The sequence below is a fragment of the Vipera ursinii genome (genome assembly GCF_947247035.1).
Source record: "Vipera ursinii genome assembly, chromosome: 1".
Classification (NCBI taxonomy): Eukaryota; Metazoa; Chordata; class Lepidosauria; order Squamata; family Viperidae; genus Vipera; species Vipera ursinii.
Genome location: NC_139512.1, coordinates 136,245,729 through 136,272,810, shown reverse-complemented (window position 1 = coordinate 136,272,810; position 27,082 = coordinate 136,245,729). Strand labels below are relative to the sequence as shown.

The window sequence follows — 27,082 nt, the reverse complement described above, 5'->3', positions numbered from 1 at the left end:
CGGGAGCACCTACGGCCGGCATCAACTTCCCTTCGTCCAGTGCGCTCCCACAGAGAGAGCCTCCTTAGGGTGCCGTCGGTTAAAGCGTGTCGACCGGCGGCCCCCAGGGGGAGGGCGTTCTCTGTGGGCACGTCAGACCTTTGGAACCGTTTACCAGTGGAGCTCCGGATGGCTCCCAACCTTCGCTCCTTCCGACGTGACCTAAAAACATATTTATTTGAACAAGCCGGCCTGGTCTGATGGGTTTAGGGGTATTCTAATGTTATTGTATTAATGTATTGAATTGGGCTGTAATGTTTAATATTTTTTAATTTTTATATGTTATATTTTATTGTATTGCCCTGTACACTGCCCTGAGTCCTTCGGGAGAAGGGCGGTATAGAAATTAAATTAATATTATTATTATTATTATTATTATTATTATTATTATTATTATTATTATTATTATTATTATTATTATTCAGGGCTGTCAGGGCTCAGCAGAAGTGCTAGGCTCCAACTGGAGCTCGGCACTGATCCTGGTACTTCTGAGCCCAGAAGAAGCGCCGATCAGCTGGAGCGTTGCAGCATCTCCAGGGTCTTGTGATTTACATTCAGATGCTTGGCAACTGATTCATATTTATGATGGTCACAGTGTCCCAGGGTCCTGTGAAGTGACCAAAACCTGCTGCAACCACACAGCAGACAGGGGGTATAAAAACCAAACACCCCCCACCCCACCCCCGTTGCCAATCCTCAACAGAAATGCTCACAACAATGAAAACCTCGGACAGGAGGAAGAGCGCCGGCGGGCAGGCAGGTGTCTTGCTCGGCTGTGGCTTGGGAAGCACATTTTTCAGTGCCATTGTAACTTCAAACAGTCACTAAGCAAACTGTTGTAAGTTGAGGACTACGTGTACTTCATCACTTTTTTCCTTTTTTGGGGGTCATCAGGTTTTTGACACCTTGCTAGGCGACTGGTGGTACTCGGATGTTTCCATATTCTATAATGGGTGAAAAGATTGAAAAGCCCTGTCCTAGAGCCACACTGACCACTTTTTTTGGAAGAAAAAATTAGCAGATTTCACCGATACCTCGTTTCCCATGTATTCGGAATTGGAGTACCACAGAAAGTTATGCAATGTTGCACAATAGTGGTTGAGGCACCAAGGTTAAAACCAGACCAGTGAATTCTGGGCCAGCCTCGGGCATGAAAGCCAGCTGGGTGACTGGGTTAGTCAGCCCAGCTTACCTCACAAGGGTTGTTATTGTGGGGAAAATAAGAAGAATGGTACCAAAACTATAATTCTCTGGGGATTATGGAATGAGTCTTCCTGCATTTTAATATAAAGACCCCTTGAGCGGTCTCCAATCTGAATATTAACCAAGTCAGCTAGGTTTTCCTTTGTGCTTGCAAAGCTTAAAAGGATTTATTGCGGTGTTTCTGTTATCTCTGGTGGTGTGGTGTGTGTGCAATAGTTTATCAGAAGTGTACACAGGAGTGAAGTTAAATATTTTTATCCATTATTTTAACTTTCTAGCATTTCAGATGGTAGGAGAAGAGTTGGAGGTTAGCAATCATTAATGCTTCAAGAAAGTATGATGAAAGTTATGTATCTTTTGACAACACAAGTCTGTTTGCTCCTGGAGAAGCATGATTTCAGTTATTATCTGTCAGAAAAAGTGGTCACTGAAAGCACACAGCCAAACAAAAATAAAACATCATATGAAAACATGATAAAAACATTATTGCGGTTTACCCTTATTTTGCTATATAGATTAAATGTAAGTGGCACATTTATTTTTTGTTGAATCCTGACTCTAATTAAACTATTCATTTTATTTAGAGGATTGTCTAATTCCATCCCAGGATCACAGAGTTGCAGTATTTGAGTTCCTCTAAGTTAATATATTGTCAGTGTGTAAAGCACCCACTTTGATGAACTTTTATACATTGTTATGGTATGGACGCGGTGGCTCAGTGAGTTAGGATGCTGAGCTTGTCGATCAGAAGGTCGGCAGTTTGGCGGGTCGAATCCCGAGTGCCGCGTAGCAGAGTGAGCGCCTGTTACTCGTCCCAGCTTCTGCCAACCTAGAAGTTCGAAAGCACGTAAAAAAGCAAGTAGAAAAATAGGGACCACTCCGGTGGGAAGGTAACAGCGTTCCATGCGCCTTTGGCGTTTAGTCATGCCGGCCACATGACCACGGAGACGTCCTCGGACAAACGCTGGCTCTTTGGCTTTGAAACGGAGATGAGCACCGGCCCCTAGAGTTGGAAACGACTAGCAGGCATGTGCGGGGGAACCTTTACCTTTACCTATGGTATGGATGAGAGTTTATTAATTTATTACAGATTTTATGTATCGCCACACTCCAAAATAACTCAAGGCAGTTTACTTACATATAAAAGCTTAAGATCACAAGATCCTCCAAGTATAACATGAAACTATGAGACATGGTACCAGTCGAAGACAGAAATTTTGCAAAATTACAGATCAACAGGAGCAGCTAACCATAGCCCTTGCCAAAGAACAACCTACCAGAATCGGAAGGCCCTCTTCATTGCTATTTTTATGAGTGCCACCAAGTTTGGAGCCCCCCACCCCCACCCCAGTTCTTGCATTTTCACCTGCATTGAGTGAACAGGATGGACATTCTATTTGAAGGAGGTTGTCCTGGAGATATCTGGAACTATGCTGCATTAGACTTTTAAGTCAAAACCACCATTTTGAATTGTACCTGGAAAACTATTGTTATCTAATGCAGTACCTGTAAGTTGCTGTTCTATTTATACAGACTTTCACCTACTAACTAAATCAGACTGTTGCCATCTGTAACAATTGCAATTTTTGATTGATCTTCCAAGGCTGGCCCATGCAAAACAATGCAGTACAGGTAGTCCTCGACTTACGACCACAATTGAGCCCAAAACTTATGTTGCTAGGTGAAGCATTTGTTAAGTAAGTTTTGCCTCATTTTACGACTTTTCTTGCCACAGTTGTTAAGTGAATCTGGTTACTCCATTGACTTTGCTTGTCAGGTTGTAAAAGGTGACACCAGGACACTGTAACTGTCATAAATATGAGTCAGAAGCCAACCTTCTGAATTCTGATTATGTGACCAAGGGGCTGCTACAACGGTCGTAAGTGTGAAGCATGGTCATAAGTCACTTTTTTCAGGGCCATTATAACTTTGAAGGTCATTAATGAACTGTTAAGTCGAGGACTACCTGTACTTCTGCTTCAGAATTATTAGTTATAAATCACTGTAACCAAGATCATAAATATCCACTTTCCAGTATCTAAAAACTTGTTAGAATTGCATGACTATGACTTCTTTTTAATCTCTCATTTAATTTTTTTCCCAATCTAATTCCAAAGTGAGTTAACTCAGGGAAAGTTTTTGAAGCCTCTGGCATTTCTGAAAGTAAGTTTCCATTCAGCTGACAAACACCCAAATAGGTCAAGTGCTAAAACTTCAGAGTTTAAAAACTAAAGACTCTGTCATGCCAAATTAAGATAAAAGTGAGCTCATGGACCTTATTCACGGGGCATAGTCCAGGGGTAGGCAACCTTGGCTCGTGGACTTCAACTCCCAGAATTTCTGAGCCAGCTATGTGGAGTAACCCCCAATTTTAGGTTGGTTAGAACATCGTGCATATATCCTTTTAAGAAATAAAAACAATGTACAGGTAGACATTGACTTAAGACCACAATTGAGTCCAAAATTTCTGTTGTTAATTGAGACATTTGTTAAGTGAATTTTACCCCATTCTATGATCTTTTCTGCCTCAGTTGTTAAGTGAATCACTGCAGTTGATAAGTTAGTAACCCTGTTGTTAAGTTAATCTGGCTTCCCCATGGACTTTGTCAGGTCACAAAAGGTGATGACATGACTTTGGGACACAGCAGCGGTCATAAATATGAGCCAGTTGCTAGTCACCTGAATTTTGTTCACATTATCATGGGAATGCTAGAAAGGTCGTAACGATGCTGTTGTAACTTTGAACCGTCACTAAATGAACTGTTGAAGTCAAGGACTACCTGTAATTTACAGCTTTCTTATGCTATCCTTTTTTATTCCTGCAGAAATCTTCTATCACCGTAGGTGCTTCATGCTGAAATGTCTTCAATTATCTTTCTAAAAGCCACATACAAGGCTCAAAGGAAATGTACCTGTTTTCCATAGAAATAGGTTAGAATATAACTAAAGGATAGACTATAGATTAAGAGAATATTTAAGCATACATGTGATCTTGGCTAAAGTAAGGGCCTGACTTGCAAAGATTCTCTACGAGACTTCATAAGCCTTCTGTGAAATCCAGAGCAATACAAAATTTGCTTGATTCTTACTAGGTATAGCTAAGTAGAGAGAACACCTTAAGCCAAATCTATAAATGAATTAGCCATTGCAGTTTGTAAATAAGTTCATGCTGTGCAAGTCCTGCACAATGTAGTTTATTAAACAAGCTGTAGCACAATGTGATATGTATATGAAAGGTAAAGGTAAAGGTGCCCCCGCACATGCATACTAGTCATTTCCGACTCTAGGGGCCGGTGCTCATCTCCGTTTCAAAGCTGAAGAGCCAACGCTTGTCCGAGGATGTCTCCATGGTCATGTGGCCGGCATGACTAGACGCCAAAGGCGCACGGAACGCTGTTACCTTCCCACCGTAGTGGTCCCTATTTTTCTACTTGCATTTTTACGTGCTTTCAAACTGCTAGGTTGGCAGAAGCTGGGACGGGTAACAGGCACTCACTCTGTTACGCGGCACTCGGGATCTGACCCGCCAAACTGCCGACCTTCTGATCGACAAGCTCAGCGTCCTAACCCACTTATATATATATATATGTATGTATGTATATGTGTGTATATATATATATATATATATGTATATGTATATGTATATGTATGTATATAGTGTGATACATATCTTTGATGTGTGTTTGTGTTTATATACTGATATAATTTCAGGCAGGCCTTTGGATTGTACCAGAGTTCCCATGATGAACTACAGTGAACTACAGCTGAGTTTCTACTGTGTTTCCGTTATATCTACAACAATCCAATCAGTGTCTAAAATAACGCATTTTTATTAAACTCATCTGTAAGACTTCAATTTTTGTTTCTGAATAGACTGAAGTTCTCTTATGAGGACCTGTACGATACAGCTCAATAGTTAAAATACTAATAAATAATTAAAATCTTTCACATTTATAACCAAACTATCATTAGATACTTGACCCTTTACAGTGAGGCTCCAACTTGCAAGATACCAGTTTTGAACTAGTCTTTTTTGAAACAGCACTCCAGAAAACGTATATTTGTAAACATTTATTTTTTTTCCCAAACTTGCATCAGCACACATTGTACAGCCTTGCAAATTATACAGAAATTGAAAAAGGTGTCTCCTTTATATGTGCAATGAATCGTTTGATGTCCAGTGATCCTCTACAAATGATGAAAAAAAACATATCTAAACCACTTAAGAAGTTTCCAGCACTTATCAAATGTGATCACTCTCACAGTAAAAAAAAAGTAAGGAAATAAACATATTGATGGGAACACAATTAAAGTGCAAACTTTTTACCATTTGGAGAGTCACCTTTTTACCGTTAACTGAAAACTAATGGGTTCCAGTTAAAATCGTTGGTGGTGGTCATTTTTGTTCCTTTTTAATATTTATTCTGTTGGAATAGAAATAAGATGCTCAAAAGTAGAATTTATTGGCAGCTACCATTCACATTTCCTAAAGAAATCTAGAAAGGGAAGGTTTTCAGTAGTTACTGTAGGACTCTTGTTATCTTGGAGAGGAAAAAAAGGGAGGAAAAAAATCAGCTAATTTCTTTGCCTTTTGCATATTGGGCTAGAAAGAGTGTAATTCCCTTGAAGCTCTTCTCTCTCTCTTTCCCGATCCCAGTTCCCTGCTCTTAAACGGAGAGAAGCGTGCTGGCTTTATACAAAGGGATTACAAAATGCAGGTAAGAATATGGTTATTTCTTGTGAATAAAAGTTTGGTGTACAACAAAGCTTTGGATCTGGTACAAGAATTTGGAAATATAAAACAATAGTATTACAAAAGGGGATCTTTAATAGCATTCATTACAGAAGGCTGACTGTCCATTTTATCTTATCACAGCTGTGTTTTGTAAGTTGATGATTTTGCTTAATTTTTCCCCCTGCATCTTCTCCGGGATCACTGAGTTTAATTCTTAAAAGACTTTACTGGTGTCTGACATCCAAAGGGTTTTATGAAGACAATAACAAAAAAAAAACCATAAACATCAAGCCAATCAAGTAGAAGAGAGATAAGGACATGGAAGTAATAAAGGCTGAATGTTCAGTGCCGTAACCGTTACTGAGAACTAGCTCTTTCCAGGATGTGAAAGTCGTAATGTTTCTTGCTTGTTCTCAACCTAAACTTGTTCAGTGAGTTACTTTGTTTCTTCAACGCATTTTGGGCTGCAGACATGGTGGGAAACGTTGCCAGAACTGTATATGTGGATGCCAAGTCACTAAGTTTGGAGGGTTCCGTGTTTATGTTGCTATCTCCACTCCCACAGTAGCGATGGTGGTGTTGGTGTGGCTGATGCACCTGCACCAATGGAGGGTCTCGTAGCCATCGAATCTTGGCACCAACTTTAAGAAGTTCCACAAACAATTTTTCAGCTTCGACACGAGTTATTCCTTCTGGCAGTTCAGTAATTTCCAAAACTTTTCCTATAACTGAAGGAGAATACAGGATTTAAAATGACTGTTAGGAGATGTCGTATATTGGTCCTTTTACTAAAGAGTGGCCTAAGTACAAAACTCTGTGATTGCCTGGCAATAAAATATTGGATTTGTCCTCAACCTATCACTATTCCAATTTCAGGATTTGAAAAAGACAAATTAGGTTCTATACTCAAGGGATAGCCAAGGGATGGTTTAAAGAGTGATCGGTCTACAATACCTCAATTATAAAGGAAAGGGGAAAAAAAGATTTTACATACATGTTCCAGATGTGGCTGTAACATGCACAGTATTACTACATAAAGGTTATGTACAGGCCCCTGATGGATCCAGAGGGTTCCTGAGCGACACGGGATTTTCCAGCTATCTAGAAAGTGGTTCTGCAGGCATCTTGTTAGCCTTTGGATAATGGAGGTGACCCAGGCCCTGACAAGATGGCTCTTGAGTGGCCCTTATCCTTAGTTTACCAGCAAGTTTCAGAAAATGAAGTGGGTGAATGGATACCTGGATCAACTCTGATGCAAATAAGTGAGTATGAGCAGATACAAGTAGAGCTTAAAATCTGAGCTTATTCAAGGGGAGTACTTCTCATCCTTATTTCAGCTGCATAATGTCAGCCAGCTGTGCGATTTAGAGTAGCACAGACCTACAGATGACCAAGAGGATCCACCAAGTATGGAATATGATCATCTGGCCAATCATTTCACAGATGAAACAGCTTGTATTTGCTTTTTGTTGGAAGCTGGTTGGGTGGAACAGAGGGGTTGAGTCTCCAGGAAGTGGACTTGTGAATTTGATCCTTTTTTTTCTCCCTGCCAGATTTAAACAGCATTGGAAAGAACTGGGAGTTGGGTACAAGCTGAAATAAATGCCTCTTAGAGGGAGATTCCAGACGTCCGGTTTTGTGTCACAGTAAGATGGACACAGGAAGGAAGGGCTCTGCCTTCCGCGCCAGATTTTGCCCTGCTGGGGGCCCTGAAAAGAGCCTAAAGTAGCCCCGAACAGGTGATGAAGAAGGAGGGGTGCCTTGTTGATCACGGACAGTGGTCTTTCCATTTGATCCAAGGAAAGCCCTCTAAACCAGCGGGAAAGACTGGCCACATCTCTTTGGCCGGCCATTAGCTGCTGACAACCAGACAAAAGCTTCAATTAGCACATAGTAAAGAGTTTGGAACTGGGTGAGAATACTGATCCCTTCTTTACTATTTTACAACTGAATTTCCTGGGAAAGACTCCCAAAAAGCTAAAAACCTCCGGATATGAACGGAAGTGGCATTTTAATTTTTTTTATGGGGGACAGAAATACACAATACTGAAGTGAAAGATATACAAAGCTACAGTTTTGATAAATTTGAGAACTGAGATAATTGTTAAGATTTTGTTTTTGGGGAAAAAATCATTGAGGTGAAATATAAGAAATCAGTCCTTTGTTTTAAAAGTGGAAAATGGACTTTGGATGACATCTAGTGGTGGGTTTGAGTATAGCACTATAACTAGCCCCTTGGCTGCTTGGTGACTTTCAGCTGAAGGGATAACAGCTGGCAATAAAGGAAAATATTTGGCATATTTATCATCCTGACCTTCTTGGACTATAAATACCTACTGAGCTTGGACTTTTAATCTCAAGAGCTATTGGGAAAGAAAGAAAAGTTTGACTTTTGAATACGTCTGGCTGCAGAGAGGTTGTCTATTTTGAACACTTGGAACATTGTGGACTACAACCTTGCCTGACTGATAATTTTCAGGATACTTGAGACAAAGGATTACTATAAAATACTGCCATTAGGACTGGATTATAAAGGCTACATATAGACTAGAAAACTAGAGGAAACTTTGTTCCACTCTTACTGATACTGGTGACACTAGAGGATTTCTAGGAATGATGCCTTAAGAAAAAAAAATACCTTGCAGAAGGAAATATTCTCCATGCTACAGCTAATTCATCAAACAATTGTTTCACCCAAAAAGGACATAAAAAGAAACCATAATGGGACTAAAAACAACCTAGTTTATATAAATGACCAAATCGCCAAATTGAAGCTACAACTGGGAAGTTTCCAGATAACAACTACAAAGTATGAACAAATAAACCAGAAACCAGAGGATGAAGCAGAAGAAATGGACCTAGAGATGGAGAAGATAGGAGAAGGGAAATACGGGCTGCCATATACAAATAAAATACTGCAAGACCTACCTATAACAATGAAAATACAAAAGACCCCTTAGTCCTTTCTCCAAAATACAGTTGATGACAAGGAAGATTCTAGAAAATGGAACACAGAGCGGGAAGGGGAAATGTTTAGGGAATGTGGATGGGTGGAATTCCCCCACCAAAAATATTCTACCTAAATTGTCTTCCTCATGCCAAGCAGCTTCACAAAAATAGAAAGAAAATTTTTGGGCGATTTGATTGCCTTGGCCTGGAAAGCTACTTGGCAAAGAAAAAAAGAGAGTTAGATTTAAAAAAAAAGAGGATTTGATCTATCAGAGGGGGCTCTATCTGTTTAATATATCTGTTTGAATATGATTAAAAGAATGGATAACCCTTAGATATAACTAGATTTTTATAATGGAAAATACATTTTAAAATTAAAATAGAATTTTTTTCTGTTCTTCTTTTGATATGGGAAATTTGAAAATAAGAGAATTGGTATGAATAAATTTTTTTAGCTATATAAATGTAAATAATATTAAGAAAATCATAAGTGACAGATACTTTAAATACTGATGGGAAATCAAACTTTAATAAGAGCACAAAAAACAGGATATTGACATGAATTGATATTGTTATTTGTACAATATTAGTAAAATATGATGAAAATGTCTATATCAATAGTACCAAAAATTGTAATTGTCTAATGAGGGAGACCCCTTCATGGATTACTGCCTTGTCGTGGCGAAGGGGCTTGCGTAATTCAATGAAGCTATGAGCTATGCCGTGCAGGGCCACCCAAGATGGAAAGGTCATAGCAGAGAATTCTGACAAAACGTGATCCACTGGAGAAGGAAATGGCAAACCACTCCAGTATCTTTGCCATGAAAACCCTATGGACAGTACCAAAAGGCAAAACGATATGACGCTGGAAGATGAGCCCCTCAGGTCGGAAGGCGTCCAATATGCTACTGGGGAAGAGCAGAGGGCTAGTACTAGTAGCGCCAGAAAGAATGAAGCGACTGGGCCAAAGCCGAAAGGACGCTCAGCTGTGGATATGTCTGGTGGTGAAAGGAAAGTCCGATGCTGTAAAGATTTTTTCTCCATAGGAACCTGGAATGTAAGGTCCATGAATCAAGGAAAGCTGGACGTGGTCAAACAAGAGATGACAAGACTAAACATCGACATCTTAGGTATCAGCGAACTAAAATGGACAGGAATGGGTGAATTTAATTCAGATGACCATCAGGTATACTACTGTGGGCAAGAATCCCTCAGAAGAAATGGAGTAGCCTTCATAGTCAATAAAAAAGTAGGAAAAGCAATACTGGGATACAATCCTCAAAATGACAGAATGATCTCAGTTCGAATCCAAGGCAAACCATTCAATATCACAGTAGTCCAAGTCTATGCCCCAACCACCGGTGCTGAAGAGGATGAAATTAACCGGTTCTATGAAGCCCTACAGCACCTTATAGAACTAACACCCAAAAATGATGTCCTTATCATCATGGGGGATTGGAATGCTAAAGTAGGAAGCCAAAAGATAACCGGAATAACAGGCAAGTTTGGCCTTGGAGTACAAAATGAAGCAGGGCACAGGCTGATAGAATTTTGTCAAGAGAATACGATGGTCATAGCAAACACTCTTTTCCAACAACCCAAGAGACGGCTTTACACATGGACATCACCAGACGGTCAACACAGAAATCAGATTGACTATATGCTCTGCAGCCAAAGATGGAGAAGCTCTATACAGTCAGTAAAAACAAGACCAGGAGCTGACTGTGGCTCAGACCATGAGCTTCTTGTTGCAAAGTTTAGGCTTAAATTAAAGAAAGTAGGGAAAAGCGCTAGGCCAGTCAGGTATGAATTAAATCATATGCCTGTTGAATATACAGTAGAGGTGACAAATAGATTTAAGGAATTAGATCTGATAGACAGAGTGCCTGAAGAACTATGGACAGAGGTTCGCAACATTGTACAAGAGGTAGCAACCAAAACCATCCCAAAGAAAAAGAAATGCAAGAAAGCAAAATGGCTGTCTGAGGAAGCTTTGCAAATAGCTGAGGAAAGGAGGGAAGCGAAAGGCAAGAGAGAAAAAGAAAGATATGCCCAATTAAATGCAGAATTCCAAAGCATAGCTAGAAGAGATAAGAATGCCTTCTTAAATGAACAATGCAAAGAAATAGAAGAAAACAATAGAATAGGGAGGACCAGAGATCTTTTCAAGAAAATTAGAGAGATGAAAGGAACTTTTCATGCAAAAATGGGCATGATAAAGGACCGAAATGGCAGGGACCTAACAGAGGCAGAAGAGATTAAGAAGAGGTGGCAGAATTACACAGAAGAACTATACAAGAATGAGCTTAACATCCCTGACAATCACAATGAGGTAGTCACTGACCTCGAGCCAGACATCCTAGAATGTGAAGTGAAGTGGGCCTTAGAAAAGCTGAGCAACAACAAAGCTAGTGGAGGTGACAGTATTCCAGCTGAGCTATTCAAAATCTTAAAAGACGATGCAGTAAAAGTGCTACACTCAATTTGCCAACAAATTTGGAAAACTCAACAGTGGCCACAGGATTGGAAAAGATCAGTTTACATTCCAATTCCAAAGAAAGGCAGTGCCAAAGAATGTTCAAACTATCGCACCATTGCACTCATTTCTCATGCTAGTAAAGTTATGCTTAAAATTCTACAAGCTAGACTCCAGCAGTATGTGGATCGAGAACTACCAGAAGTACAGGCAGGATTTCGAAGAGGCAGAGGAACTAGAGATCAAATTGCTAACATACGCTGGATCATGGAGAAAGCTAGAGAGTTCCAGAAAAACATCTACTTCTGCTTCATTGACTATGCTAAAGCCTTTGATTGTGTGGATCATAACAAACTCTGGCAAGTCCTTAAAGAGATGGGCATACCAGACCATCTTATTTGTCTCTTGAGAAACCTATATGCGGGCCAAGAAGCAACAGTGAGAACTGGACACGGAACCACTGATTGGTTCAAAATTGGGAAAGGAGTCCGGCAAGGCTGTATACTGTCGCCTTGCCTATTTAATTTATATGCAGAGCACATCATGAGAAAGGCAGGGCTAGATGAATCAAAAGTTGGAATTAAGATTGCTGGAAGAAACATCAACAACCTAAGATATGCAGATGACACCACTCTAATGGCAGAAAGTGAAGAGGAACTAAAGAGCCTCTTGTTGCGAGTGAAGAAGGAGAGTGCAAAAGTTGGGTTGAAACTAAACATTAAGAAAACCAAGATCATGGCATCTGGCCCTCTCAATTCCTGGCAAATAGATGGGGAAGAAATGGAGGTAGTGACAGATTTTATTTTCCTGGGCTCCAAGATCACTGCAGATGGGGACTGTAGCCAAGAAATTAAAAGACGCTTGCTCCTGGGGAGGAAAGCCATGACAAATCTAGACAGCATACTAAAAAGCAGAGACATCACCCTGTCAACAAAAGTGCGTATAGTCAAGGCTATGGTCTTCCCAGTTGCAATGTATGGCAGTGAAAGCTGGACCATAAGAAAGGCTGAGCGCCAAAGAATTGAAGCCTTTGAACTATGGTGCTGGAGAAGACTCCTGCGAGTCCCTTGGACTGCAAGGCGATCAAACCGGTCAGTCCTAGAGGATATCAACCCTGACTGCTCTTTAGAAGGGCAGATTCTGAAGCTAAAACTCAAATACTTTGGCCATCTAATGAGAAGGAAGGACTCACTGGAGAAGAGCCTAATGCTGGGAAAGATTGAGGGCAATAGAAGAAGGGGACGACAGAGAATGAGGTGGCTGGATGGAGTCACTGAAGCAGTGGGTGTGAGCTTGAATGGACTCCGGAGGATGGTGGAGGAGAGGAAGGCCTGGAGGAACGTTGTCCATAGGGTCGCGATGGGTCGGACACGACTTCGCAACTAACAACAACAAATGAGGGAGAAATGAAAAAATATGGGAAGGAGGATCAAGGAGTTGTGCAGTACTGAATAGATTTATATTGAAGAAGTTAATGTTAAATATATAAACCCAGACATGTTGTTTACTAAGCTCTAAAGATTGTAATTTTAAAAAAAATAACAAAACTTATATAAAAAAGAGGGAGATTCAGTTCCCTTAAAAGAGGTCCATCCTCTCTTCAAAAAATCTGATCTGGATCCAACAATATTGGACAACCACTGCCTAATATTCAACCTCATCTTTGGAGGCAAATTGTGAAGAAGCTGGCAGTTCAGTAACTTCAATAAAGTGGCAACTGCAGAGGACTCTGGAAGAAGTGGATTATTTTATCTGAACTCCTGTCGGCCAAGCTGGGATATGCAATGAAGCCACCTTGGTCTTGCTTTCTAATGACATATAGAAAGGCATGGATGGTGAGAATGCAACTATCCTTTTCCTGCTATTCCTCTTGACAGCTTTTGATACTGTTGATTACAGCAGTCTTCTGGACCACCTGTAAGGGCTGGGAATGGGGGGCATTGTTCTATGAGGTTTCTACTGCTTTCCAAATAGACAGGTCCAGTCAATCATACAATGAGAGGTTGAGTCTGTGGGTGGCCTTATATGGAATGTCCCAGAGCAAAGTTCTCTCTGCCACTGTGTTCGACGTCTACATCACATTCCCTCGAAGACCATTTGGAAACTCCAACTGGTATAAAACACAGTGGCCTATTTATTATATTAAATTAATACTTGATTTTATAGGAGGTTTCAAAACCTGGTTATATATTTGAAGGGCCTTAAGCTCTGTTGCAGACTGTTCACACAGTACATAATAAGCAATTGAGCACACCAACTGATGCAGCAGAATTGCCCAAGAAAGACCATTGCAAGTCAGCGTGAAAAGGAAGGTATAGAGTGAGAAGCAGAAGCTGGTGAGAGAAGGGGATGACTCTCAAACACTATGAGAAAATATAGAAAGCATACCTAATCACTTAAGGTCAAACTTGCCCCCTCCTGTTCAGGGAGCGTAGACTGTCAAATCAACTAAATTCAATCAATCACACATCTGGGGATCATCATGCTTGTGCCAAATAAAATTTCAATTTCTTAATATTACCCTCATGATCCACCCTAACGTGCATGTCAATTCATTTTGGGCTGGCAGCATGCAGGTTAAGAACTACTAACATAATCTGTATTCATCTCCATTATTCCTACAGAGCAGCATAAAAAGAAAGGCATAATATACTTCAACAGTTGCAAAAGTTGCATCACAAAGTAATACCAGACAATGAGTTACATGCCTGGTTCTCCCGCACCAAGATCAGCTGAAACAGCCTTTTTAGCTGGTTTTCTTCCTCTATTTCCATGTCTGTTTCCTGGTTGACACTAAAATAGGAGTGGGGTGATGGATATGGGGGTTACAGAGAGAGAGAAAGAGAGAGAGAGAGGGAGAGAATTCAGATACATGTACACAAAAAATTGACCAGGAATGATATTTCTTCTACTTCCCACATACGTATTTTCCAACCACAAAAAATGAAGATGGCCACATGATCAATCTTAATGGAGCCATTTAAATAACATATTACAGCTTCTTGGAAAGACATCTAGCACACTGTAACTTGAATTCACGAAACAGTGCCATGCTTTTAACTGTTTCATATTTTAAGTGTTAACTATTTTAAGGACTTATGTTTTATTTGTTATTGTTACCTGCCTTCAAAGTCCTATTGACAGAAAGGTGGAAGATAAATAACAAATCATTTATTCATTGCAATGTAATTAGTAATTTCTGACTCAGGGAAGCAGCTATTTGACAGAGGGTTTTTTTAAGGCACATACATTCAGATTTACAAATAAGTGCTAATCTATGATTAATTAATTAATTTTATTTGTATACCGCCCTTCTCCCGAAGGACTCAGGGCGGTGAACAGGGCAATACATATTAAAAAACAGAATACAAAAATTAAAAAAGATTAAACAAGTGCCCAGAACTCTTAGATAGATTAAAACGCATTTAAAAGTAATAAAAACCCAACCCCCTCCCATCAGGCCAGGCCAGCTTGTTCAAAAAGATACGTCTTTAGATCGCGCCGGAAGGAGCGAAGGTCGGGTGCCATCCGAAGCTCAACCGGAAGATGGTTCCATAAATCCGGCGCGCCCACAGAGAATGCCCTCCCCCTGGGGGCCACCAGCACCCTGAGGAGACCCTCTCTGTGGGAGCATATTGGGCGGAGGGAAGTTGATGCCGGCTGCAGGTGCTCCCCAAGGTATTACGGACCCATGCCATGTAGGGCTTTGTAGGTCAATACCAGCACCTTGAACCTCACCCGGAAGACCTTGGTGATCTCTGAGCTTAGTTGTTTGCCTGCACGTTTCATTACCTAACTAGGTAACATAATCAATGTGGGTGATTGTAGGGATTGCTCTGTGTTTATATAGCAGGTAGTCCTTGACTTACGACCACAATTGAATTCAAAATTTCTGTTGTTAAGTGAGACTTTAAGTGAGTTTTGCCCCATTTTACGACCTTTCTTACCACAGTTATTAAGTGAATCATTGCAGTTGTTAAGTTAGTAACCCGGTTGTTAAATGAATCTGGCTTCTCCACTGACTGCTCGTCAGAGGTCGCAAAAAGCCATCATGTGACCCTGGGACACTGCAATTGTCATGAGTCAGTTGCCAAACATCTAGATTTTGATCATATGACCATGGGATGCTTCAAGAGTCGTAAATGTGAAAAACGGTCATAAGTCACTTTTTTCAGTACTGTTGTAACTTTGAACGGTCACCAAATGAACTGTTGTAATTTGAGGACTACATATAGTTACTTGCCCTACTAGTTTTGATGGCAGAATAGTTTCCTCTTTGGGTTTCCTGATTAGAGTATTGTTTTCCACCTGACCATTTGTCTAGTGTTGATCTCTGTTTATCTGAATGTTGGCAGCTGGAAAGGAGTAGTTCTGGTCTTTTTTTAATCATCTCTTCTGAATGGATTGTAAATGTGGTTTATCTCTGTGTGTGTTTTGATGGCTGATTTGTCCGACTGCCAAAATTCCAGGAATTCCCTAGTATTTGGGCATTTGGCTTGGCTTAAAATGCTAATAATCTACTGGCTGAAACTGCGGTTGTGTCTGTCCATGTGTTATGGGATTAAGAGTTTTCATCATGTTTTCTGACAGCTATTTTATGCTAGTGGTGTTGGAGAAGACTCTTGAGAGTCCCTTAGACTGCAAGGAGATCAAATCAGTCAATCCTAATGGAAATCAACCCTGACTGTTCTTTGGGAGGACCAATACTGAAGCTGGAGCTCACATATTTTGACCACCAAAGGAGAAGAGAGGACTCCTTGGAAAAGACCCTGAAGTTGGGGAAGACGGAAGGCAAAAGGAGAAGGGGACGGCAGATGATGAGATGGTTAGATAGTGTCACGGATGCAATGAACATGAATTTGGACTAACTCTAGGACACAGTGGAGGGCTGGAGGGCCTGGTATGCTATGGTCCATGGTATCACAAAAAGTCGGACATGACTTAGCGATTGAACAATGACAACATTTTGTTATATTCTGTTTGGTAGCCTTCTGTAAAGAAAGCCCTTTTTCGTACCTGTGGACCTGCTATGTGCCCATGTGGCAGAGAAGGATTGTACTGCAAAGGCTGGCCAAGTAGAGGATATCTGGCATCTCCTGAAGAAATACACAGAAACAAGGTAATTTAAAATTCAAATACCAATGCTATTTTATGTTAAGAACAGGTAACTGAAAAATTAAAGAGCATTTTGTATTCTTAAGATTTATTTTTAGTGAAATTTTGCAGAAATCTTTTATTCAGGGAACATTTCATCTTAAAACAAAACAAAACAAAACCCAACCCTGCATTGCAGCCCGGTGAGGTACTGCACATGATGAGGTAAAGGAGTTTAATTTGGTCTGGAATCACAGGGCAGAGTGGGCTAAGTAAAATAAAATATATAATTGTATAGTGATTACGTCGTAACACGTAGGCTACAAAGATGCCTTCATATGCAAAAAAAAAAAAAAAAAAAAAAAGACATGACCCAAAAGAATGTGATAGAGATGCAAAACCTTGTAATTGGGATTGCCAGCTCCAAATATTGTAAACTCTCTTTTAGGAAGTCAAAGTTAATCAAAGTTAGACGAGTATATTAATAAAGACCTGATCAAATGAGGTTGAGAAAAACCAAGCCAGGCAAGGGGAGAGACCTCAAGCAAAGAATGAGGCTCAAGTCCTTGGCGCACTTGCAAGAGGTCTGGAACTTATTCCCCTTAAGCTCCATAGACCCTCATCTATCTGTTCTCAGCCAAAGGCTGCTAGTCGGGGGAAATTCCTGTACAATGCGTAGGATATAATAAAGTGGCAAGCTTAAACCTTACAGGTGTCAGTCTGGTTACTTTTGCCTGACAATGAAGACTTCAAGAAAACTACAATAACCCACTGAAGTCTGCCCAATGATCAGTGAGGATGCAAAGAGCCCCAAAAGTGTGGAGGCAAAGGTTACACACACAGCCCGATTTCACCCTCGTGGTAAGACAATTAAAAATCTCTGTGACACAACATTATTATCCAAAATTCATAAATCCCACATTGCTAGCAAATAAATTGAAGCAAGCTGTGTGTCCTTACTTAGCGGTTGAACGGGAAAGCAAAACTTTTTTTTGAAAGAAACAAAATGCAACTTCCTAATTTTAAAAGCCATAATAATGCATAATTCAGTATTTAGGAAATGGGAATTCTTACCTTGTCCTGGAACGAAATGTCGTGAGAATGGGGGCACAAGAGGGAGAGGTGTTAAAGTGGGACGGATGTTCTTCATGTTTGAGAGCTGAGTTGGTGCCGGTGACTGGGCTGGAGATGTGGCAGGGCTACCTATTTGTGGACTATGTTGTAGCTGTTAATTTAATGAGAGCGAGAATACACAATTTTGTCAGAGCATGGGAAAAAACATGCCTTTAATACACTCAGCTATCTAATTTAAATACAAATGATTCTGTGATGTGTAACCCTGTTGAACTCTCACACTTAGCAATTTCTTGAAAGGCTGATTCTCCTTTCCTATAATTAAGAGGCATAACATCAACATAAGTGATGTGAACAGAAAAACACTCTATTTCTACACATTCTTGGATACCATGTAGAAGGATCCATACTCTAGACCTCTATTAATCTTCTAATCTCAGTCAATGTAACCTTCTGTTAATTTTCTTATAGTACTGGACTTTAGACTTTGATGACTTTCTTAATATATCTTGGGGTGTGGGATGGCATTTGAATTACGGAAAACTCAGCCCTTCCCAGATCCAAAACCAGAGCAAATTTCCTACTTGAATTTGAATTCCATCCATCCTTCAATATCTAAAAATCCAGTCTAGATAACAAACATTCAAACACCATTGTAAAAGGGATGTTTCCCTTCCTGAAAATATCTAGGTTTTCCAAACACAGGATAAGTTATACCTGTGGGCAACTCTCCAATGAACCAAACTCTGTTGATTTCTGCCCTCTTTGATGATCGCAATAATATTTATTCTGCTTCCACTGAGGAGGGGAATGGGGCCGAGGCTGAGGATTATTGGGAATATTGAGCTGCATCATTACCATTCCTCCACTGGGTGGTGGTGCTACTGCTACAAAACAAGATTGGAAAGAAAAGATGTTAGTATTTCTCCTTTGCCATTCTGAAAAATCTAAGCAAATCTATCTTTACGTTGATGTTATCAATCAAGGCCTTGCACAATGCTCTGTCAATGTCAGACTTGCAGTTAAGAGCTTTTTGATTCTAATTCCTGTGGTTCCATCTAACTGTGTTTGCCTGCAGACAAACAGTTTGCTTTAGAGTATTGGAGGTACTTTGAAGGAGAGTTGGGGGCAATGGGGTGGCAGGGTGAAAGCAGTTCTTGAATAAACAAGAGTTGGAAGGACCTTGGAAGTCTTCTAGAATCTAGTCTAACCCCCTGCTCCAGCAGGAGATCCCATACCAGTCCAGAAAAATGCTGTACTCATTTGCAGCTGATCTGGTGCACCTGATTCTAAGTTTAGGGATTTGAGGTAGTGATAAATGTAGGGGTATCCTTACTTTTTTCACATTCATAATTTGCGTTATTTAAATTTCCCAATGGACTACCAAATGTAAATAGTACAGTACATGATATTTATGTTCTTCCTCCCTTTATTAACTATATTGTTGAAATGAAGAACAAATATCTGTGTGATCAAAAAGTCAAACATTTCAAGGGTTATGTGTTTTCATATGACTAAATTTAATGACTGGTATATTTTAACTATCCGCTGTAGAAAACTTGCCCATTGTTTAGAGTCTATGATAATTGAATTCTTGCCCAATTTGAGTACTTTTTAAAAAATTGATGCTGTTATGAGTTAACAAACTTAAAAACAGAAGGCTTCCCAATTGGGAGAAGTGTTTGTGCTCTTGTGAATGGAAATAACACTAAATATAGCCCAATACTTTGTGCCTTCTGCTATGGGAGACTTGTAGGACTCCACTTTATCGTGACTTTGCTAATCAGAGGTGGAGGAAGACATGGCAACTTTTAACTGATTCCCTCCCCCCAACCCTGTTCCTGTTCTCTCTCTCTCTCTCTCTCTCTCTCTCTCTCTCTCTCTCTCTCTCACACACACACACACACACACACACACACACACACACTTAGAAAAATTGGTTTACAAAACTGAACAGCTCAAAAGATAGCTCAAAAGAATTACCACTGCTGGAACTCAAACACTTCTATCTGCTTATTTAATTAAATTAAAAGTTGATTTAAAAATCTGTTTTTGGGATTCTCATACAATATTTTTTTAAAAAGTGGCCAAGTTAATTACGCAAGAATTCAATTATTATAGAGTCCAAATGATGGGTAATTTTATTCAAGTTTTCTATAAAAACGGTAAAGGTTCCCACGCACATGCGTGCTAGTCGTTTCCGACTCTAGGGGCTGGTGCTCATCTCCGTCTCAAAGCCGAAGAGCCAGCGCTTGTCCGAGGACGTCTCTGTGGTCATGTGACCGGCATGACTAGATGCCAAAGGCGCACGGAATGCTGTTACCTTCCCACCGTAGCGGTCCCTATTTTTCTACTTGCATTTTTACGTGCTTTCGAACTGCTAGGTTGGCAGAAGCTGGGATGAGTATATCAAAATATACTAATTATTAAATATAGTCATACGAAAACATATACTCCTTTGAAATGTTTAACTTTTTATCCCACAGATATATGATCTTCATTTCATTAATATAATTAATGAAAGGGATAAATATAACAAATATCATGTACTGTACTATTTTTTTTCGTCCCTTGGGACTAAATGCAAATTATGCATACATACAGCTACATTTATCACTACCTCAAATCCCTAAACTTAGAATCAGGTGCACCAGATCAGCTATAAATGACTACAGCAGTTGTCTGGACTGGTATAGGATCTCCTGCTTGAGCAGGGGGTTGGACTAGAAGACCTCCAAGCTCCCTTCCAACTCTGTTATTTTATTGTTAGGGAGGATCTGGGAGAAATCTGTCTTTATTGAATCTTCAGATGTTTAGTTTGATTTGCTCTGTTTGTTGTTGAAGTGTGATATTATCACACCTAGATTGAAAGAGCTCTCTGAGGTCTTGAAGCTCTTGCTTTTGGATTGTCCTAAGTATTTAAGCTTTAGCTTCACAGTTAGTGCCTTCAGGCTGTAGTCAGGTTTTAGCTCATCTAATATTGAATCACCCGCTCTTGCTTTTTTCCGGATACTATCAGTGTCGTAGTAGATGGCCATTCCACCCACCTTTTGCTTTGGAAAAATGTTTTCAAGCTCTCTTCTCTCTGGCCCCTCCAAAAAACCTTTTATCCCAAAAGCTGTCTATGGTCCCCCGCTCCCTGACACTTGCAAAATGTTGTTGTTGTTTTTTTAGTATGCAGGAACAGATGTGAAACTTTTGTACCGTGTACTGTTTTAAGCGAACTTTAAGACAAGTCCATGCGTATAGTATTTAAAGCCAATAAACAGTCATTTCCTCATTTATCATTATCCTGTGTTTTATTTTGTATGCCTCAAAGTGATGTTACCAAATAATTTAACAACTAACCAGCTTGTATAATGTGAGATGTACGATGTAATGATGGGAATGACTCAGCACGGTCTGTGTCCCTTTAAGAGCCTTTGTATAAAAGGAAGGCTCTGCTACTGTGTTCTCTTCTCTTCAGTTTCCTGCTGTAATTGTGGTTTGTTGGATCCTGCTGTGTTAACACGTATATATGTATATTATTCCTGGTGTATGACATTGTAGATAGTGTAAGATAAACCACCATTTAATACAAACCACTGTTTACTGTGTTTACTCCTGGGTTATCTCAGCGCAGTAAGACTGTGCACACTTTGACAGATGTATATAATGTTCCCAATGTTACCCCAGGAACCAGTGAGATAGGCTGGACTGGGACAGAGCAACAAGCCTCCTTTCATACTTAAGGGAGGACTAGAATTCAGTTTCCCTGTTTCTGTTGCAGCACCTGAATCACTGCATCAAAATGACTCTCTTCCAATTCTTTGCCATAATGCACTGGTACAAAAATGATTTTTTTAAAAAAAAAATCTAATTAAGTGAAGAAGAATGGATTAATTTGTTAGTGTTCTATTTTCACACCTGCACACTGTTGTCCTTGGAGCTGTTGGGAATTACAAGGTGATGTTGTTCTAGGAAACTGTATCTGCTCTGACCCTGGAGGTTGAAGATATGTCACTGAAGAGCTGCAGCAGATTGTAAAGGGGGGGGGGAGGAAGAAAAAGAACAATAGAAGCATATTAAATTGCAAGATTCATTTCATCCATAATGCTTTAAATAGATGAAAGTTGCAAGCTTAATTGGGATTTACACAAAAAACAGACATCATGCACTCCAGAAATTAAAATTAATGGTTGTATTATTTCTCATGACTTTCTTTTCTTATAAAATAGTAAATGTCAATAATAGTTTGTCTACCTTAATTACCTTTTCGGTCTCTTAGGAAACAGATGAGCAAGTTTAATTTGCTTTCAACTGAAGGCTGAAAATATATTCTAAGTTATTTCCCTTTCCTAAATTAATGGGTATTTGATTATTTTATAATTAAACAGGTTGTAAAAAGAATAAATTATCTCTGCAATGTATCTTAATAAAGTTAATGTGAATGTAACATTGGACTTAATAGCTAGTTAACTAGACAGATAGACAGAATTACTATTTTTCTTTTTCTAACTTTTCTGTGCATTATTTAAAGAGTGACTTTTGTAAAGGTGACAAGGCTTTAAAGACTGATGTTAATTTAATGTATCACAGTGACTTGTTTAATAATAATAATAATAAAAATAAAAAATGTAAGACACACAAACATCAGAGTAATCCTAAACGTTGAAAAAAAACAATATAGAAATATCCTATAGGCAAGAATGATTATAATCCCACTGAAAGTTAGTTAGGATCACAACGATTTTAAACTGTTTTATTCTTCTCCTATCAAAACAACCAAGATGGGCCAAAGAGTTATGTAGGATAGCATTGTATATTTTTCCAGAAGATCCTTTGTAGTGTGCCTTCCTTTCCTTCCAAACTATGCTATATCAACTTGTTTTCATCACCTATTGCCATATCTCCAGCTGCACAGGACAACAGAACACCACTCCTTAAAATATTCTAATAAATCATGACATCTGAAATTTAAATTCATTTTAGATAAATTCATACATTCAGAATTTCCTTTTTTAATGGAAGATTTACTTCCATATCATTAAGGGAAGAGGACCTCAGAGTATCAGCAAGGTCAGGAAATAGACACCACAAGGACTACTAGAACTCTGTTATGGTAGGAGATACTTATAAAACATTGAAACACTGATGTTCTGAGATTCTACATCTGTCTTCCCCTGTTTTCTTGATGGAGCAGCAATCCTAGCTGTGAAAATTAAAATCTTCCACATGATGGCACAAAGGAAATGATAGAGTCAATAATAAAATTTGATTTTGTTGAAGATATTGAATAAACTGCACTTAATCACTAGGTCTATATTTCAGGGGTGTCAAACTCAATTTCATTGAGGGCCGCATCAGCATTGCGGTTGCCCTCAAGGGGCCGGGTGGGTGTGGCCTGGGTGGGCGTGGCCTACTGGGTGGGCGTGGCTAGAGTGTGTATGGCCTATTGGGTGGGCATGGCCAGCTCTACATCGTTTGCGTCAAGGGTGCCTATGGGGGCCTGGGCAGGAGTGGGACAGATCTGAGGGTCTCTGGGCCAGGGCCAAGGCAGTGGGGGCCGTTCCCTCACTGTTTCCAGGATGGCTTCGCGGGCCACATGAAACCACTTCGCGGGCCGGATCCGGCCCCCGGGCCTTGTGTTTGACATGTCTGATTTGCTATATGCTATACAAACCAAGCAAATTTTTTCTTCTTGCTATTTTCCTATAAGTTCAGGATCTGCTTTTTTTTCTGCTTTAAACAAGAGTTGATACATTGGTTGTGATAGGAACTAACTGGTCAGCTTGGGCAGTTTTCATATCTAAAGTAGGACTCACAGTCTCCTGGTTTCCAGCCTGATGCCTTAATCACTAGACCTTAACCACTAGAACTCTCTATTGCACAAACCAAGTGCATACAATTAGGAATTTCTCAGAATATATATAATTTGATGAATGAATGAATGTATGCATATATGAATGAATAAATAAATAATAAGGCCTTCTTTCTCACCACCCATTCCCAACTAATCCTGTTCTGCAAAGTTTCACTGGAAGAGAATACAGATTATGAGATTAAGAATACATCCATCAGTATTTTTAAAGTTAAACTAAACCACCAAAGTAAATTTCCCATATTTGTTTCATTATTAAAATTACTGAACATAATATATAAGTACAAAATATTTATATTAAGAAATAGGAATAAAGTCAATGCACTTTAAATATTTAAGCAGGAATTTGTACCATCTTTTAGGCTTGTAAGCATACAGCATGTTCTCAGCATTGTCATAAAATGTCTATAACATGGAGTATTATAGCTATCCACCAGAACACTAAATGCACTAACTAATGAGGATACATCCTACCATCCTTCATCACTCTTGTCTTTTTCCTGGGAGTTAAATGTAACTGTTAATACCATCCCACTGCCACAGTCCTTTTAAAATTTCTAATTATGCCTGTGGGTTTCACAGAGGTCAGAAGAATTCCTGGAAATTAAGATGATGCTTTGCAAATGTGTAGTTTCCTATTTATTTACATTATGAAACTGAAAAATAAAAACTACTCAGCATCTGGTGCCTTTTCCTAATTTGGGGAGCCGGGGGCAAGTAATATTGGAAAGCTGATGTATCGACTGCTCTGCATCAGAAAAAAAAATCTCTGGAAATAACTTTTTTTTTTAAAGATGGTAGAACTTTTTATTCACATTCCTAAAGAACAAAAATACCCAGGTCTCAATCACCTAGAACAGAAATAGGAGCCTTCTGCAGATTCCAGAAATCTGTTTATTTTAAGAACAAAGTACACCCTCACACATATTCATATAATGGGTTAAAAAAGTAACAACAGACCCAGAATTCTTCTCAACGCTTGCTTTAGAAATGAATTTCTGTCCATACATTGTTTGGCATTACATCTGAACTAGGTTGCCTATCTTAATGGCTCTTCTAAAAAAAATAAAAAATAAAATCAGAATCTTAGCCCAAGAACAAAGTCTGCCTTAAGAGGCATTCTTACTGAGATGGAAACAAGCCAGCCATCCCAGCTGAGACGCCATGTAATATAAATCTAGACAGATTTCTTGGTTTATTTAGCCATTCCACTAACATGGAAAATAAAGTGGAAGCAATTGGGAGCCAACACCAGGACGTTCTCTTGCTCATGGAAAATGGCTTGCAAATTAAGCTAATGCTTTAAAAAAAAAAACCTGGCACGATTCCCATATCCTGCACAGTAATTTTTTTTTATTCTCAAACCCTAGCTCTTTATTTGCACCATGTTCCATTTTCCCCTTCTATATAGCTTTACAAATTCCCAATGTAGTTTTCTCTGACGTTAGAGAAGCGCTATCTCACAGCAAGGAGTGACTCACTCCTATTCCCTGACATTAGCCGATTTAACTATTCTGTGATCCTTCTGTAGCACACGCGCACACACACACACACACAGACGCAACTTCTTCTTCTTTTTTTTTTTTGAAAGATCACTTCCACCTGCTTGGCAGTGCAGTTCACCACTTCATTTATCCTCAACAGTAGAAAGACCGAGGACATTACTTGAGATTATTTTGGGCATCCATTGAGAAATAGGGCAGAACCTCATGTATTATATATAAAGCAGAGCAGCAAGCCAAGGTCTTTGTACTGTGGAGAAGGTGAACTTTTAAAAATACATAAGTGCATGCATCCACTGAGGAGTGCGTTGGAAGCGGATAGCCATATAATACCAGAAGGAGTCCAAGAATTTTTTGAAATCAAATAGATGCATTTCAACCAATAGAAGAGGCTTAATGCCCTTTTTTCTGCTGATAATTTCTACAAAAATCTCAAAATGCTTTTGCTTCTTTGGGTTTCAGCTTCCACGCATGCCTCATTCAGGGGAGGAAAGAACAGATTCATAGCTTTCCATCCCAGAAGGGAAGGAAGAAGCACAATACAAATTGCTGGACATGGAGCAAATGTATTACATGAAGCATGAGAACTCAAATCAGACGCTGCAGTGTAAAATATGGAATTTAACCTCCAAGCATAAAAAGGAGGTTGCTCTATGATTAAACATTTGTATATGGAGAAAATGTTTCTGAAACTAAAAAACCACTCCATTCCATTCTGTCATTTCTGAAAATTAAGCAGGCACAATTAAAACTTCTGCTCATTTTCATACTCCCTAAAGATATCCTTTTAAAAGAAACATTGACATGAAACAATGGTTTAGCCTACTCAGACATTAAAAAAAGGATTAAATCATACCACATTATTCAAATTCAGCTTCAATGGGTTTGTAAGTTATTGATACTGTTTTTCATTGTGTATTGTGGCTTCTCTGACCACAATCTTTTAGTAAAAAGCAACCTCCCACTAAAATCTAATCTAAAATCTTAAATTACACTCACCTTAAATTATTCTGCTGTCCAGATGGAATGACGCTGTAATAAACAGGCATTCCTGATGTGGGGAGTCCTTGGTTTGACTGACTGGGAATAACCACTGGCTGCTGATATGTTTGTTGGGACAGTCCTTGGGAAACTGGAGCCATGGAGACCTAAGAATTAGAGTATGTCAGGATCACTAATAGTGAGCAGACACATATATAATGGCAGATTGTTCATACAAAAGAAGCATACAAGGCAACCAAAGAATACTGAAGCCTAGTATCCAAAAAGGTATGTAAGAATCTAACAGCTATGGCGACCCACTACAAATTGTACATGGATAGCCACAAAAGTGAACGTTCATCTGGATAGAATAATCTCTTTCAATTCAGAACTGGAAGAAAGGACAAAAAGGTTCTGAGAACAGTATTCGGCAAAGCTACTTATGTTTTAACACTATCACACGGCTTACTTGATAAGATGGCAGGGGAGGATATGGAACAAGTACTCCTTGAATCTGATTTCCAATGTTGTTGGGTTGGCCTCCAACTAGATTTTGGTTTTGTGACTGCTGGACACCAACTAAACCCTGGTAGTTTTGCTGCTGGTTAGGCATAACTTGGTAACCTGCAAGTATACAAATATTTAAGACAAGGATAGGGTAGCATGACAGGGTAACATGGAAAAAAATTATATACCCAAGTATTCTTTAAATATAATGACTACACCACTTTTCTATGGGATACTTCAAAAAATGTCACATAAAACAGCAGAGATAATTTATGACTCTGTAATATTTCTGTGATAATGACCAAAATCTTAGCTGTGGTTTGCTGTGAATGACTATCGACAAGCTTACATTCATAACCAGCTAATCTGCCTACCAGCCTGATGTAGATATATAACCAACTATTTCATGATAGAGAGATGCTATACATCACATAGCCAGTTATCTCTAGAAAACAGATCTTTTTAGCTAGGAACATTGTGTTACGGTTTATCTGTAGAATCCTGTTTTCTGAAGAAATAAATGGAATTCAACTCCATTTTATTAAAGTATTTTCCCCATGTAAGATAACTAGTGCCATCTTGGAGTTTGCCTGGAACATCTCTTCCTATATTTTCACTTCTTAGTCTACTCATTTGTACTGTCTTGTGGATTTTCTGTTAGA

The 27,082-nt window shown here is 39.3% G+C and overlaps 1 protein-coding gene across 5 annotated transcripts in view; it reads right to left on the bottom strand.

Annotated features, from left to right (window-relative positions):
• Positions 1–5,298: 5,298 nt before the first annotated feature.
• Positions 5,299–27,082, bottom strand: part of R3HDM1 (R3H domain containing 1) — a 62,690-nt gene continuing 40,906 nt past the window's right edge. For all 5 annotated transcript variants that reach the window (XM_083349496.1, XM_083349498.1, XM_083349499.1 and 2 more), the window contains 8 exons: positions 26,383–26,537; positions 25,932–26,080; positions 21,477–21,580; positions 18,288–18,457; positions 17,571–17,721; positions 16,419–16,498; positions 14,111–14,195; positions 5,299–6,705 (listed from right to left, as the gene is read on the bottom strand). In XM_083349496.1, coding sequence (XP_083205622.1) covers positions 6,335–6,705; positions 14,111–14,195; positions 16,419–16,498; positions 17,571–17,721; positions 18,288–18,457; positions 21,477–21,580; positions 25,932–26,080; positions 26,383–26,537 — 1,265 coding nt within the window. In that variant the 3' untranslated portion in view covers positions 5,299–6,334. The remainder of the gene's footprint in view (positions 6,706–14,110; positions 14,196–16,418; positions 16,499–17,570; positions 17,722–18,287; positions 18,458–21,476; positions 21,581–25,931; positions 26,081–26,382; positions 26,538–27,082) is intronic.